General features: G+C 42.1%; 1 protein-coding gene and 1 long non-coding RNA gene across 13 annotated transcripts in view; one reads left to right on the top strand and one right to left on the bottom strand.

Moving 5' to 3' along the window:
* The window catches only part of LOC141765002 (uncharacterized), a 228,867-nt gene that overhangs the window by 146,453 nt on the left and 68,219 nt on the right, over positions 1-14,195 (top strand). The gene's annotated exons all lie outside the window — the stretch shown is intronic.
* The window catches only part of pnpla6 (patatin-like phospholipase domain containing 6), a 38,232-nt gene that overhangs the window by 15,154 nt on the left and 8,883 nt on the right, over positions 1-14,195 (bottom strand). For 7 of the 12 annotated variants that reach the window (XM_074630748.1, XM_074630750.1, XM_074630755.1 and 4 more), the window contains exons 3-25: positions 13,750-13,803; positions 13,502-13,589; positions 13,306-13,388; positions 13,031-13,137; positions 12,763-12,903; positions 11,234-11,393; positions 9,736-9,816; positions 8,079-8,207; positions 7,783-7,863; positions 7,353-7,485; positions 7,065-7,139; positions 6,020-6,120; positions 5,468-5,647; positions 3,601-3,678; positions 3,116-3,321; positions 2,645-2,776; positions 2,407-2,530; positions 1,356-1,469; positions 1,204-1,279; positions 962-1,111; positions 695-758; positions 376-544; positions 93-275 (exon numbers count right to left, since the gene is read on the bottom strand). In XM_074630748.1, the coding sequence (XP_074486849.1) occupies positions 93-275; positions 376-544; positions 695-758; positions 962-1,111; positions 1,204-1,279; positions 1,356-1,469; positions 2,407-2,530; positions 2,645-2,776; positions 3,116-3,321; positions 3,601-3,678; positions 5,468-5,647; positions 6,020-6,120; positions 7,065-7,139; positions 7,353-7,485; positions 7,783-7,863; positions 8,079-8,207; positions 9,736-9,816; positions 11,234-11,393; positions 12,763-12,903; positions 13,031-13,137; positions 13,306-13,388; positions 13,502-13,589; positions 13,750-13,803 (2,709 nt within the window). The remainder of the gene's footprint in view (positions 1-92; positions 276-375; positions 545-694; positions 759-961; positions 1,112-1,203; positions 1,280-1,355; positions 1,470-2,406; positions 2,531-2,644; positions 2,777-3,115; positions 3,322-3,600; positions 3,679-5,467; positions 5,648-6,019; positions 6,121-7,064; positions 7,140-7,352; positions 7,486-7,782; positions 7,864-8,078; positions 8,208-9,735; positions 9,817-11,233; positions 11,394-12,762; positions 12,904-13,030; positions 13,138-13,305; positions 13,389-13,501; positions 13,590-13,749; positions 13,804-14,195) is intronic. The other 5 variants (XM_074630752.1, XM_074630753.1, XM_074630759.1 and 2 more) reach the window with 1 other exon arrangement.

Genomic DNA, 14,195 nt, shown 5'->3' with positions numbered 1-14,195 from the left:
ATGTAGTTAGAATAGCATACCATAATACAGTATGTATGTAGTACAATTTCATCAAAAACTAGCTATAAGTGACAGTGAAGTTTGCTTCATACTAGTTTGCTGTGACCGCGTCTGGAGAAGACCCTGCGGGGACACTTGAGGTGCAGATGCCCGGAGCACCAGCTACGCATGTTGAGCCACTCGACGGTCCTGGAGGGGCCCGGCCCGTCCTCTTTGTGCAATAGAACCAGCTGCTTCAGAGCCCGTACTGCTGTGTTCTCCAGCATCTGCTCCAACTGGAGGGGAAGAGGAGAGGACGGAGACAAGAGAGAGTGGTTTATTTGTTACCAGAATTTCCTTTTTCTTTCCAAGACACTATCACACACGCACACATACCTCTCCCAGGGCAGGTTCCTGGTCCCCCAGGCCGACGATAAGGATGCAGTCCGCCTGCCGGATGCAGCGCTGAGTCCACGGGGTCATGGTGTTGTCAGTCTGGTACAGGACAATCCGATTGATGTCCTCCTGCTGGGCCAGCCAGCCGGAGAGACGGTACTCGTGGATACTGATGGACACAGGAGAAAAGCAAGGGTGAGGTTATGGAATAGCGTTTTAATTCACCAAAAACAAACACTGACAATGATTGAGAAGTATGGAAAGTGACAGGGGACCAAAAAATATGTAACTGAGATGTTTTTTTGATAGTTAGACTGACCTGTCCAAAGCAGAGGCACCCAGTCGCTCTCTGATTATTTCACTGGTTAATAGCAGAGTGGGCCCTACAAGTGTGAAACAGAGACAGGCAGACAACAGAGGCAGTGTAAAATGTATGAATACAAAAAAAAACATTGAAAAATGTAAAACTTCCACATGTGTATTCCAATCGGTTTTACTTTATAATGTATACTTCTAGTATAACCAGGAAGAACTGACAAAAAATCCCAGATTTTGTTGTGGACAAATGAAGAATGTGTGGGCCTACCGATGGCACTGAGGGCATGGCTGAGCTCCAGGTTGAACGCATTGATCGGCACATCATCACATACAGGCAGGACAGCCACAGTGGAGAGGTTGCTGGCAGGGTTGGTGACATCAGCACTGGCTGCCATACTGGGCAGACTCATGGCTGAACCTGGAAGACAGGACCACGGTGTGTAAATACTGCACGGTAAAGTATGGATGTATGTTTGTGTGCACATAAAATGCTTCTTATTATCACCGTACCTGAGAAGGGCCCGCGACCATGCTGCAGGTTTCCCAGAATCTTCTGGCCTAACAAGTGGATCAACCTCGTCACCACCTAAACAAACATCAGGCATCAGTATCATTTCAGCCCGCACACACAACCACAACCAGACAGAGAGGAAGACACTGACCTGGGGATATCGTCTTTTGATGTTGTTGAGTGTTCCCTCGGGCAGTTTGACCAGCTCTGTGTCTCTCACGGCGTGGACTGTGGTGGCTCTCGGCTGTCTGGTCAAGGCCTCCACCTAAAGTATGAGGCGAGTCAGACATCATCCTCCAAGTTTGTGTCTGAGCAGCAAACTGATATATCTGTTTATCTGTCAGTTTGTCTTTCTAGTTAGTTAGCTAGTTAGGTGTAGATAGCTAGCCCAACTTGTTGTATTAGCTAACTGAGGGATTTTATTTTATTCTTTAGTTTCCTTCACCTTAGTTTAGTGTGTTTATTTTCACAATGCCATTTGTGTGTGCGGTGAACAGGTGCAATCAACGCAGTGAATTACACAAAATCTCACCGGCAGAATTAACATAACATGCTGACTGTCTCTCTCACTCGCGCTCTTCTTTACCATCTCCTGCTCCTGGAGGTAAATTAACAGAAAGCTGCCGATACCGTTTTGGAAGTTTGCGGGCCTCTAACAGGTCCGGACGACGGGGAGCACAACTTTCAACCCAACAGAAAAACAAAGAAAAGTCCTGTTAGAGAAATAAACAAATCTCAGTGCAGCCCGGTGCGGTGTCGGTGCTGGGAGCTGAGGCGAGAGCAGTCGGTGCTGGTGGACGGTGCACCTCCAAAACGTTGCGAAACTGCATTTCAAACGGGGGACGTCGGCAACATGTCTATCCGTCCTCCGGTGCTCTGTCACCGGCGTGCGGCGTTGCGGCTCCTCGGTGCAGCAGCAGCCAGACGGTCGCCTCGCCATTGCGCTAATTCTAAATTCATCTAAACTTGGTTGAAAAATGATGCAATCTGGTTGCCATGGTAATGAATTACATCTGACTAGTAACCACAGCCCCATTCTCTGTTTGAGAAAGAACATTAACCAAAATACAGGAAGTAAAACTGGCTGGAGGGGGGCTTTAACTTAAATCATTTTCAGCTCCATATTTAATTTTGACAGCTGAAGTGTGTTTTACATGAAGGCAGAATGAGACTGCGACTGAGGGGAAAAGACTTGTTCTCACCACTCCGATGAGGTCTCCTCTGCCGTATTCCCCAACTAGTTCTTTCTTGCCGTTGGCCTTGCGGATGACTGAACGCAGACGTCCATTCAGAACAATGTAGGTGCAGTCTGACTGGTCGTCCTGTCTGTAGATGTGAAGAGAAAACAACACAGTATTACAGTAGCTATTACAAATAAACAGTAAATGAATACACTCACTGAGCAAATGAACAATGACCAGGAAGAGTTCTTAGTTTTACCTGTAGAGGGCTCTGCCAGCCTCCACAGCCATCCAGTCAATAGCAAAGTCCATCTGCCGGACAAAAGGGGACATGCGGATGGCCACCGTGTGAGCCGCACTCAGCACCACACTGGGCTGCTCCCTCATGATCCTGCAGGGGGCAGCATACAGCACAGACACACACATGAGCAATACTGGCTACAGGGTATTTATATTGTTTGTAAGTTGATGATTTATAGCAAAATTAGAATGGTTACAGCAATTTTTAAATGCGTGAACAATCTCATCCAGCTGTTCTTTGTCCATATGTCACAAAAATAAATAATAGTCACTAGGGGATCAACAAAAGGTAACAGCAGAGGGGCGCAGCACAAAACAACCTTTGGTCAGTCATCTTTTTCAGTAAAAGGAATACATTTTGGGAATGTGGACTGTAAAACAAACTTTTATAAACACTCTTGTTTGTCCACATTCAAGGCGATCAACTCACTCGTAGAAATCCGACTTTGAGATCTTGATGAGAGTGCAGTCTCGGACGGCCTTGATGGTGAAGATGAGGGGCTCTCCGGTGAGCACGCCGAGCTGGCCCACCATCTCCCCCGGGTGGGTCACGAACAAGCAGACGGCTTCCTGCTTGTCAATCATCCGCTGGTAGACGTGCAGACAACCAGACAGGACAAAGTGTAGACTCACGTCCTAAAAGAAGAAAAGAGAGAAATGAGAAAACAGAAAACTTTGCTGTATTAACTGACACATTCCAATTTTTATTGCAATGATTCAGTTACTATATTTGATTACTATATTTGCTGCTACTACTACTACTACTATACTTTACTGCCCTACAAAGGCAAAGCACTGACTTTTTGACATCTGTTTTACAATATTCTAAAAAAAAATATCAATTCAATAAAATAAAATAAAATAAAATATGGACAGAGGGATGGCAACCAGACTGGTATGTTTTGTGTTTAGTACCTGGTCTCCCTGTCTGGCTAAGACGGCTCCAGCTCTGGCGTGGTGAAGACTCACTTTCCCATTTAACAAGTTTGGGTCCTGGATTTAAGAAGAAAGACAGAAAATAAGAGTCAAAAACTCAAGTCAAGCAGTAATAGAAGAGTGGGTCAAAGTGGAGGAACACTGTGGACGAAATGTCTTCATTCCACTTTGTTCTACTTTGAATGAAAGTGAAGATTCAGACGATTCTGCAATATTAAGTTCATTTATCGTACTTTGATGCAACTGCACCAAAATTATGAAATATTAGGTGTAGCAATGTCGACACAGAGGCACACAGATGGGGTTTACCACATATTACATCAAACGTCAGTACGCAACTTCCAACCACGTTTAGTCTTGGGGTTAAAAAATGCATCAGAATTCAATCTGCATTGATGTAGCACAGAGTTGTTGAGCATTTAATTGTGTTACAGTGAGAGATGCACCGATCCGATTTTTAAGTCCCGATACCGATAAAGATACCTGGGCTTTGAGTATCGGTCGATACCAAGTACCAATCCGATACTAGTGTTTAATTAATAAGCTGTATGCCTCACTGTGTGGAAGTGACTGGGATCATTCTTTTATGTGTAACAACAACATTGTCTTGACTTAAACATTACTTTCCTAACTTTGTAAAACAAAATGTGACAAGTAAATTTTTTTTTTTATTTTATTCATACAAATTGAATTTGTATTTACTATTAAATTGGTAAAACAAAATCTTAAAAATAACAGAATTTATTATTTATTATTAAAATAATAAATCGTACACCAATAACTTGGTAAAAAATATTAAAAAATTAACAGGAATTACAATTCAAGTGTAAACCTTTTTAACCCAGCATAAAATTAGTAAAATTTCAATTAAAATTCCAGCATATAATGTAAATAGTATATAAACATAGAATAGAATAGATTGGATCCATTGTCACCATTACCCAATCCAGCTATTTGAGTCAGTATCGGCCCGATATCCAATCCAATATCGGTATCGGTGCATCCCTAGTTACAGTTACTGGTATCCAGTTCAGCTGAACTATGGTTTGTCATTGTGTTTTTCTCTGGACGTTTTTTAAAAGCTTATTTAGCACTTTTGTTCTTATATATGAGGAACAGCTCATGTCTCAGCAGCACTGAAGCTTCATGCTGCAGCTTGCCCCCCCCCCCTCATCTACAGACCAGGCCCAGTTCCTCTAGAGCGGGCCAACTGACTGACCCGCTTTCCACATCATAATCTGTCAGCAGATGCTCCAGGGTGATTTGCGACAATGTGCTCATTCATGCAAAAAAAAAAAGAATAATGTAATGATTATTTCTTAATCCATGAGAACTTGGTCCTACAGTATACTGTAAGTATATAATGACTGGGAAAGCACTAACTGCATGTTTAGATCCTGCTTTACTTGCAGTAGTTTGACTGCTTCAGCTGAAAAAAAAACTAATGTGATGATGGAGAAACACATTTGAGAACATTTTTATTATAGTCTGCAGCCAATGTGACAAATGTGTTCTGATCTTTATACGCAGATGTCATTGATCACAAATACAAACGTTTTTGTTTTTTCTTGATGTAAACACAAGGAAACTATATTAAGCGTTTATGTTTGCTTTTTGAAAGCTTCTAGATGGAGTCGTGCTTGTTGATGATTTGCTTTACAGTCCCTGTGGGTTTGATTTCAGTACTAAAATGTAAACACTTCAGGTTGTGTAAAATGTATGAAAAGTTATGTTTGTTGTTCTTCTCTTTTCAATAGTGTCCGTGGCATCCTATTGAAGTGCCATGTGATACCACTACATAATAACATAGAGACACACTATCAGTAAGCAAAAGAATGAAACAAACCTCGATCTTCATGAGTTTGAGGATTTCTTTCTGAGCTTCCTCAACCAAAGCGATGTTGGATCGAGTGGATAAAGGCGTAAAAATATTGTCCACCCCCGACTCTTCCTCTGTATACAGATAGATCCCCGAGGGAACCTCATCCACTGTCACCTTCCTCTCCCGCTGGTCCTGGGATATAGACTGGAAAGGTACGCATACAAGAAAATGAGCCTCAATCTAAACACTGTGTTTTTGACGTACTGAACAATTCAAATTTAAATCTTCAAAACTGATATAATGTTTTGGAACAATACAAATATTTTAATATCACACAGCAGGAGAGCATTTCTAGTAAAAGTCAATTGCTAATCATCAAATAAAAATAAAACGTATTATTATATATTATATCAAATTGAACGATTACTTTGTTTTTATTCATGCCCTGTAGTGGACTTTTAGTCTTTGTTCTGAAACACCGCTGTAGCAGCTGGTGCAATTACCCAATTTGATGTCAGGGGATCAATTAAGTCAACCTTATCTCATTTGTGTCTCCAGAGTCTGCGGTGTACTGACCCGAGTAAACGTAGGAGGGGTGTTTCCATCCTCTGCAGAGACAGAGATCCGTCCCCTTTCGTATGCCATGTCAAAGTCCGATCTCAGACTTTTCTGCATACCTGCACAGAGAAATAGGAGATATTCCGTCTTTTATCAACATTCTCCTTTTATTAGATGAAAAAAATAGATCTTAAAAGGGTAACTTCTCATCTCTGTGGTCAAATCAGACCGACGCTACAACTGTAGAGCAACCATATACTGACATTTATGTTAAATGCATTCAAACGGCCCCGATGGAGCTGAACATGGATGTGTAAAGAGAACAGAGCTGACGGGAGAGCTAGAGACGGACTTGGCGAAGTTAGAGGAAGTATACACGTGTGACTACGTCCGGTTTTCAAAATAAGGTGTTAACAAAGGGAACTATATATAAAAAAAATACATACAGTATATGGAAATAAGTATAAAAGTAATAAAAAAAGTATAAGAAAATACCACTAATTTTTGAGGGAAATGTCTTTATTCTTTGATTTTTGGGTTGCTGGAAAAAATGTAATAAATAATTCCTGACAATGACTGATATATTTGTCCTCAGTATGACTTCACTGCTGGCTATCAAGTTTCAACATCTGTCTTAATGTGCAGTTACCTGCAGATGGTTAAGATAGCTTTCTCCACCTTTCAATCCGCATTGTCTTTCAATTGAAAGAGAACAGAGAGTCTGTCTTTTCAAGCAGCTACAGCGAGGTTATAACTGGTTATACCTGTCCAGAGGAAGCTAACTAAAGGTGTCCATAGCTTGAGTAAGATGCTTTCAGTATGACTGATGTGAACAAGTAAAAAAAACGGGTACGTGTAGCCAAGTGGGCTGGTTTTAGGACATGTGTTCCGGATCCTTTAGTGGTGCCGTGATCGTATAATTCAACAAATCTTTCCACTTTCCACTCGAACCCCTTTCCTTGTGCATCTCAGTAATGTTTCAATGCAAGCATTTTCTCAAAATAGCACATCATAAAGTTACATTAAGAAAACATTATCTCTCTGAACAGGAGAGAGCCCTCACCAGCAATGTCCACAGGCATGGAGATGGTCCTGCTAAGAGTTGGCACTGTTGCTCCGTCCTTCCCTTGTTCCCCTCCTGTACATACAGGAAACCACAGATGAAGCATTTAATAAGAAGAAACCAAACACAAAACTGTGGAGGAAAATGAAGAGTCAAGATATTTATATATTTAAGCTTTAAAATATATAATTAAGATTCATTTTCTCAACTTGTCGGAGTTACTTTAGCGGTATTTCCCAGAGTAAATAATTTACTAATTAATTAATAATTCCATTTTTTTCTCCTTACCTGTAGCTTCCTTAACGGCAGCCTCCCGCTGTTCCTCGGTAACAGTCAGGCTGCCAAAGCGCTTACCGTGCCGGATGGGACTGGTGCGAGTTGGGTGGGGTGACGGAGGTGGCAGCCGCGACGGCTGCATTTCCTATAGGACAAGTGTGAATGGTATGTGGCATGATGTGTGTGCGTGTGTGCGTGTGTGTGTGAGATGGGGGGGAATGGAATCAAAGACACACCATTTAGCATTTAGCGACTGAAATCATAATAAAAACAGCATGTGTAACGAGCTAATGATGTTGAATTCCTGATAAATGCCAAACCACATCAGCAACAGATGTTTGCATGGGACTGTCTGGTGTACTGTGGTGTGTGTGTGTGTGTGTGTGTGTGTGTGTGTGTGTGTGTGTGTGTGTGTGTGTGTGTGTGTGTGTGTCAAACTCACATGGCTGAAGAGCTCATTGGTGAGCCCCAGATAGTTGTGCAGGGCTAGGACTGTTACTCTTTGGAGACGAACCATGATAATCTGAACAGATAAAACAGGAAGTGAGCGGTTTCCCATACATGCAAACTGACACATGACTTTATCAAAACCACTTCAGTTTTATGAGTGCATACATTTCTAGCCAGCAGTAGAGGGAAACGGAAGAGGAGGGAGGGAGGGAGGGAGAGAGAGAGAGAGAGAGAGAGAGAGAGAGAAGCAAAAAATGAAGAATCAACAGAATTACACACACAGCTCACCTGTACTACCCGCACCAGGCTCTCAGGGTACTTCTCAAATATAGCGAGGAAGGCCTCTACAGGTAAACGGAGAACAGTGGAAACCTCTGCAGCCCGTGCCGACACAGTTCTGTAAGGCTTCTGGTGGCCCTGGACACAAAGATCCCAAAGAATATTTCAGAAAGTGTTGACATTTTGAGAAGCTCTGATGTGAGAGGTAGCTTCTTCTCGACAGTTCTTCTAGTAATATTGTTTTTTAGTCTATTGAAAGAGGACATATCGTGCTTTTGTGCTTTTCCCTTTTCCTTTAGTGTGTTATATAGTTTTTTTGTGCATGTTAAAGGTCTGCAAATCCCAAAGTCCACACCAAAGGGAGTTACTCTCACCCACAGAAACACTGCTCCTGAACTGGCTGAAATGTCTTGTTGATGTCCCGCCTTTTCTTTCGTAACATGGTGATGTCACCAAGTAACACAGTTCGATAACAGCTAGTTTGGCACGCCCTCAAACAAAGCTAGTTAGAGGCAAAAAGAGGTGCTCCAGCACACCCGGTATGAGAAAAGTAAAGCGTTTTTTGAACATTAAAAGGTATAATATGCAAGAATTAACTAAAAAGCAATGTATAGACTGATACTAAAATAAACCCTCTCAATCATCACTTATGCCCCACTAGAAATGTGTGGCGGTGTCTGTTTCTGCAGAGACCCTGCAGCCCTCTGCCTAGATTTTCTCTTTTCTTCTTATTTTGATTTTCTTGGGACGCTGCTGGGCGTCTGCAAACAGCCTTTGGGCTCCCAGCCAATAACAGCGCGCAGGGTGTTCAGCTCTGTTCGATACAAAGCGGCTGTATTTCACAGATGTGAACGGGTTGTGTTATGTGCATGTGTTCCAGTGATCCTCCTGCTCCTCTCTGTGCTGTGAGTGCAGCTATGATCGGTGCGTGTCTGTAGTTTAACGAGAGCAGCGCTGAGCCACAGCCAGCAGACAGGAAGTCTGCATTCATTCAAAATTCGGAAACTCGGCACCTTCCCACAGAGTTGTGCTGAGTTAGCTGTTTGTTTTAGAACGTAACCACCAGAAAACAATCAGAAAATAATGTTTTATTTCTCTGATTCACTGCTTGTTCTCACTAACGCCGCTCTCTCTCTTCAGTCACTCTATAGCTCACTCGACCATCGCTGCTCTCTCTCTCCCTCTCGGCTCGTTGAGATGAGGAGGTGTGGCCAACTTTGAATGCTGTGTGTTTACAGCAGCCAACAACGGCTACATATTATACCTTTAAAGCGTGTAAACATGTTTTAGTAGAAACCTAAAACACAAATATGCACCTAAAGATAAACATTAAAGGTCCATAATAAACATCTTTATGTTATTATTTTAACCCTTCATTTAAGATGGGCATTAACATCATGCTGATTCCATCCAGTGTGTCACAGGACTTTCACTGAATTACAACAACAGATAAATGTATGAGTCATGTGTATTCCAGTGGAGAAGGTTGGGTGAGTCGACTGGTGAATGTGAATGATGTGAGGTGGAAGGAAGTGGATGGAAGGCTCCAACACACTGGTATCCAGGACGGCATGTCATTCAAGAATGTGTGAATAATGTGTAGAAGCCTGCGTGTGCAGGTGTGACGCAGCACGCTTGTCTGTGCAGTTTTGTGGGTGTGACATACTGTGATGACATCCAGGATGCTGAGGAGGCTGTGGACGCTGTCTCCCGGGTAAACCTCCTTCACCACACTTTCTTTGCCATCCTGGAATGCAGGAAGAAAACACAACTTATACTAAGTTTTTTTAAGAACTTGTGTAGCTACTCAGTTTAACAGATGAAGTCTGGACTGAAATCTCTACCGGGACAAATATCCCATCTAAGACTTGTTAAATGCCATTTAAACGATAACAATATCAGTTCAAGTGCACGCTGTATTTAGAGTATTTTCGCCAGTTAAACCATGAGACAGCTATACAGTCTATGGCTTTGTCCGAAATCGCATACTATGCACTACAAACCCAATATGTGTATTATCGTTCAACATAACTTTGTGTGTATAAACTGGTGTGTGGATCTTTTCGGACGCACTGAGCAGTTATTTACCTCGTCATTTCCCGAGAGCCTCCTTGACGGTTGGAGACGTGCAACCATGGTAACCCGTGCCAACCTCATGTGACCAAAACAACCGTTTGTGAGAATCAAAGTCTGAATTAATTCCAAATGTAAATATTACACCTAGAAAAAAGTGAACTCTTATACTAACACTTAAATTGAAGCGTTATTGATATTACAGAGCTGTCCGTCAACGTCCGTTATTAACGTTGTCGTCACTACCGCATTGCATTGTGGGATATTTATGCCGCTGTAGTGTCGAGCGTTGCATACTGTAATATTTCACCGGAAATAGGATGCAATTCACGTACTACTACTGGGTTCATTATAAGGTTTTGGACATACATAAATATCTCACTTGCTGTTTTAGCGTACTAAACAGCATGTTAGTATGCAATTTCAGACGCAACATATGTTTCCGGCAGGGAACCAAAGCCGTTATCTATACCCTCATCAAAGCCACCAGACTCCATTTTAAAAAACTGTGATATTACCTTGAAGAACACGGGGGTTGCTGGTCTACTCTGGTTGCTCTCTGGTTTGTTTGTGTTATTGTGTGACTTTGGTTAGTTCAGATTCACCCCGTGTTCTGCGAGATAAAATTACTTTTTTTAAAACTTTTTTTCAATGGAGTTTGGTGACTTTGGCGAGAGTATAGATGGTTTCAAAAATATTCTAAATATAGTATGCACTTAAACTGATATTGATTTTTTTTTGGTGAGCCTTTCTTTAAGGTGGCTAAAACACATTTTGCTGCCAGCCTCATCCACAGCAGTACATTGCTTTGCTCCTGTACTGGTACTTACAATATGTCTGCATCTCCAAACTGGAGGCGTACCAACCATAATCTACTGTAGGTAATACACTGACTTTGGATAAGTACCTCATACAACCCCAATTCTAAGAATGTTCACCTTAACTATCCCTTTAAGCCCCTTAAAGTAGTAGTGGATTTGCTCCCATGTGCATTAAGTTTTAACAAATAAGATAATATAATCCCTAAACACATTAACAACTATGACATGCATGAAATTCACAGGCTGGCATGCGCACACAAGCTTGCGTACCGCTCCAGTAAGGCACAGTTCGAGTTTTCCATCCTGAACCACGTAGATGCTGCTGTCAGGCTGGCCCGGCCTGAAGACGTACTCCCCTTGTTGGAACTGCAGAAACACCATGTGTTTACACAGCTCCAGGAAGAGGGGCTTCTCAAAGTGACCCAGCACACTGCAGCGGAGAACAACACAGAGGTTAGGAGGTTTGTACACACACATGCAAATTAATCTGTAAGGTTTGCATATTCATAAATGTGGGGCTTTTTTTTTTTTTTTTTAATCAGAGTTTAGTTGTGTCGAACGCTATTATTAACTGAGTTTTATGAGCATGGTTTGCTAGGCAACCGCTGCACAACAGAGCCACGCATCTCAAAGGTACATATGTGGGAGCAAAGTTCAAGGATCACAGGAGTTGCTTATCAATCATTCAAATCAGCTCTGTAATGTAACGACATGTCTGGGCCTTTAGAGGACTGTGTTTTATATCGGTACATAATAACACACAGGGTCTGAAATTAGCATCTGCCACCTGCCAAATGCAGGTATTTTTTGTGGACAGTGGCGGATAAAATTGTCAGGCCATCCGACACTTTGTCCGATTCCTTGGCATCTCACGCATCCGTGACTACTGATTCCTCTCTGATGCTTTCCGACAGTTATGCATGCTCAATGACGCATACGCATGCTGTATCATGTTTCAGTTTGTTTGGGACCGGAGACATGGCGGAGAGAAAAAAAAACTCTCAAAAGCATGGCGCTACTAAACCTGAGGGGCGCACCCTGTTTTTTCCCTGATAATGCTGCACTGTGAACAACAAATCAATGCTGAAATCGTCAGGAGAGGTAGTAACAGTCCTGACTGGTTAAATAACGGAGCTACTAACGTTAACGGAGGTGCCATTGAGTTATTATTTTGAGGCGTTCAATCTCAAGCTCAGTAAAAATGACTATTGGGGGTAGGTAAATTACAACATTATCATGATGTGTTCAAATGTAATCTCGTAAAATTAAGCTTTTGGCGAGAAACTTGAATAAATCCAGTTGTTTGAAGGAGATGTTTTCACAGCAATATAAAATAGATATTAGAGAGAGAATTATGACCTGTTGAACTTCTTAACACTAGCTCTAAGCAGCTTGCCAAGATTTTTTTTTAATCAAAGCAAATATTTAAATAATCATTTGAATGTGTGTTTTTATGCAAATAACCACTATAGATGACTATAACAAAGTACAGTACTGTGTACAGTAACCTCCCACCCCCAAAAAATAGGGCTCCCCCAGAAGCTACGGTGTAATTCAAACACTGTAATTTACCATGTATATAATGTTTTTAGTGTAAATTATATTGAACATTGAATGACATCAGATATAAAATGTTATTCCTTCATTTAGCACAGAAATTTCAAAAGTGGCAGATAAAATTTCTGAGTGGCAGATAAAAGAAAAATACTAGCCTGCCGCAGTGGCAGGAAGTGAAAAAAAGTTAATTTCACACCCTGATGACACAATTACACAGAAATGACAATAGAACACAAACCTACCGGACATTTTTGAGCATGTAGAGCACCTCGGAGGGGAGGTGGGAATTGGCCACATCGAACTCGGTGAGGTCAGCCTCCAGCACTGAGGGAGGGGGCTCCTTGGCCTGCAGGATGGGCACCTCCTTCTTAAAGCGCAGGATCCTGCACAGCAGAAAGACAGGAAGACAGCAGGATGAGATGGGAAAATGTGTGAAGCTCTAACAGTGAACTGGCCAGGACAGTAGTAGTAGAAGTTTTATTGATGGCGAGAGAGAGCTTTCTGTCATACTTTTTGGCAATGTTGAGCATCTTCTGCTTCTTCTTTAGGCGTGGCCGAGAGGAAGAGGATGTACCTACCAGGGAAGAAGTAGACTGCGAGACCTGTTGGGAAACATACTGGTGTAAAAAGTATTCCCATGATGTCGTCATCGTAGAAGACTAAAACACTAGAGGAATGACATGTGACTCACTGTAGGTCAAAGTCAGACCATGATAAATACAACACTGATTTGCATACTGGCTGTTGAAGTATTATCATTTTGTGCCAGGCAGCCACACACTCACTTTGCGCATGATCTTTCTCCCGTAGAACATGACTTTGTCCCTCTTGCGAAAGCGGTATTTGGGTGCCTCCTGAGCTTCTATGTCTGTGAAATTAAATGAATGTCAATTTACCACAGAATTGCACACAAGTTCTCTTTTTTTTTGGTGACTATAATTGCAATTTTCTCAGAGCACTAGGCTCTCAGCAGGTACTGACTTCGAAGCTGGATCCTCCGCATGATAAAGAAGATGAGGATGGCGATGAGGACTATGGCGATGCCCGCACCAATCACCATCCCCACCATCTGAAGAGAAAAGAGGAGAGAGGACGTGTTTACAAAGTCAAAAGCTGCATAATGACAAAATATATTGGCTGCAGCGCTAAAATTATATTTGGTTGGATGTTTAAATGTATTAAAAGTATCACTAAAAGTATCACTAAAAGCATCAATCTCCTACACTCACCATGCTCGTCTGTAGTTCCTCCTCCACAAACGTCTTGATGTTATCAAACCCGTCCTAATGTAACAGAGAAATACAGAGAAATTACAACCAAACCACCAAAACTTCTACAGGCAGCATGCTAGTTGCTTAGTAGCATTCCCAATGGCTGCAACCTCCTACAGTATATTGAGACTGACACACTGTGTGGGCCTGAAGGTTTCACTTCCATTGAAGTGTAATGGAATGTGGGAATAAGGGGATTTGCTCCGGAGGCAGGAATGTCTGACCATCAGTGATTGGGAACCGAGAGGAGAAGGAGATGAACGTGTAACGTCTGAACTTCTCCACGCTTGAGCCCTTACATGTGTCTTCCAACGTCTTCCATGTTTCCTAAACCTTACTTTTAGTTCCACTTTCCACTCTGTTAACCCTCTGAGACCCACAATAGACCCGTTTTTGTCTTTTTT

The sequence above is a fragment of the Sebastes fasciatus genome, chromosome 3, assembly GCF_043250625.1.
Source record: "Sebastes fasciatus isolate fSebFas1 chromosome 3, fSebFas1.pri, whole genome shotgun sequence".
Lineage (NCBI taxonomy): Eukaryota > Metazoa > Chordata > Actinopteri > Perciformes > Sebastidae > Sebastes > Sebastes fasciatus.
Note: the sequence above shows the minus strand (reverse complement) of the source record. Positions and strands in the feature narration are given on the sequence as shown.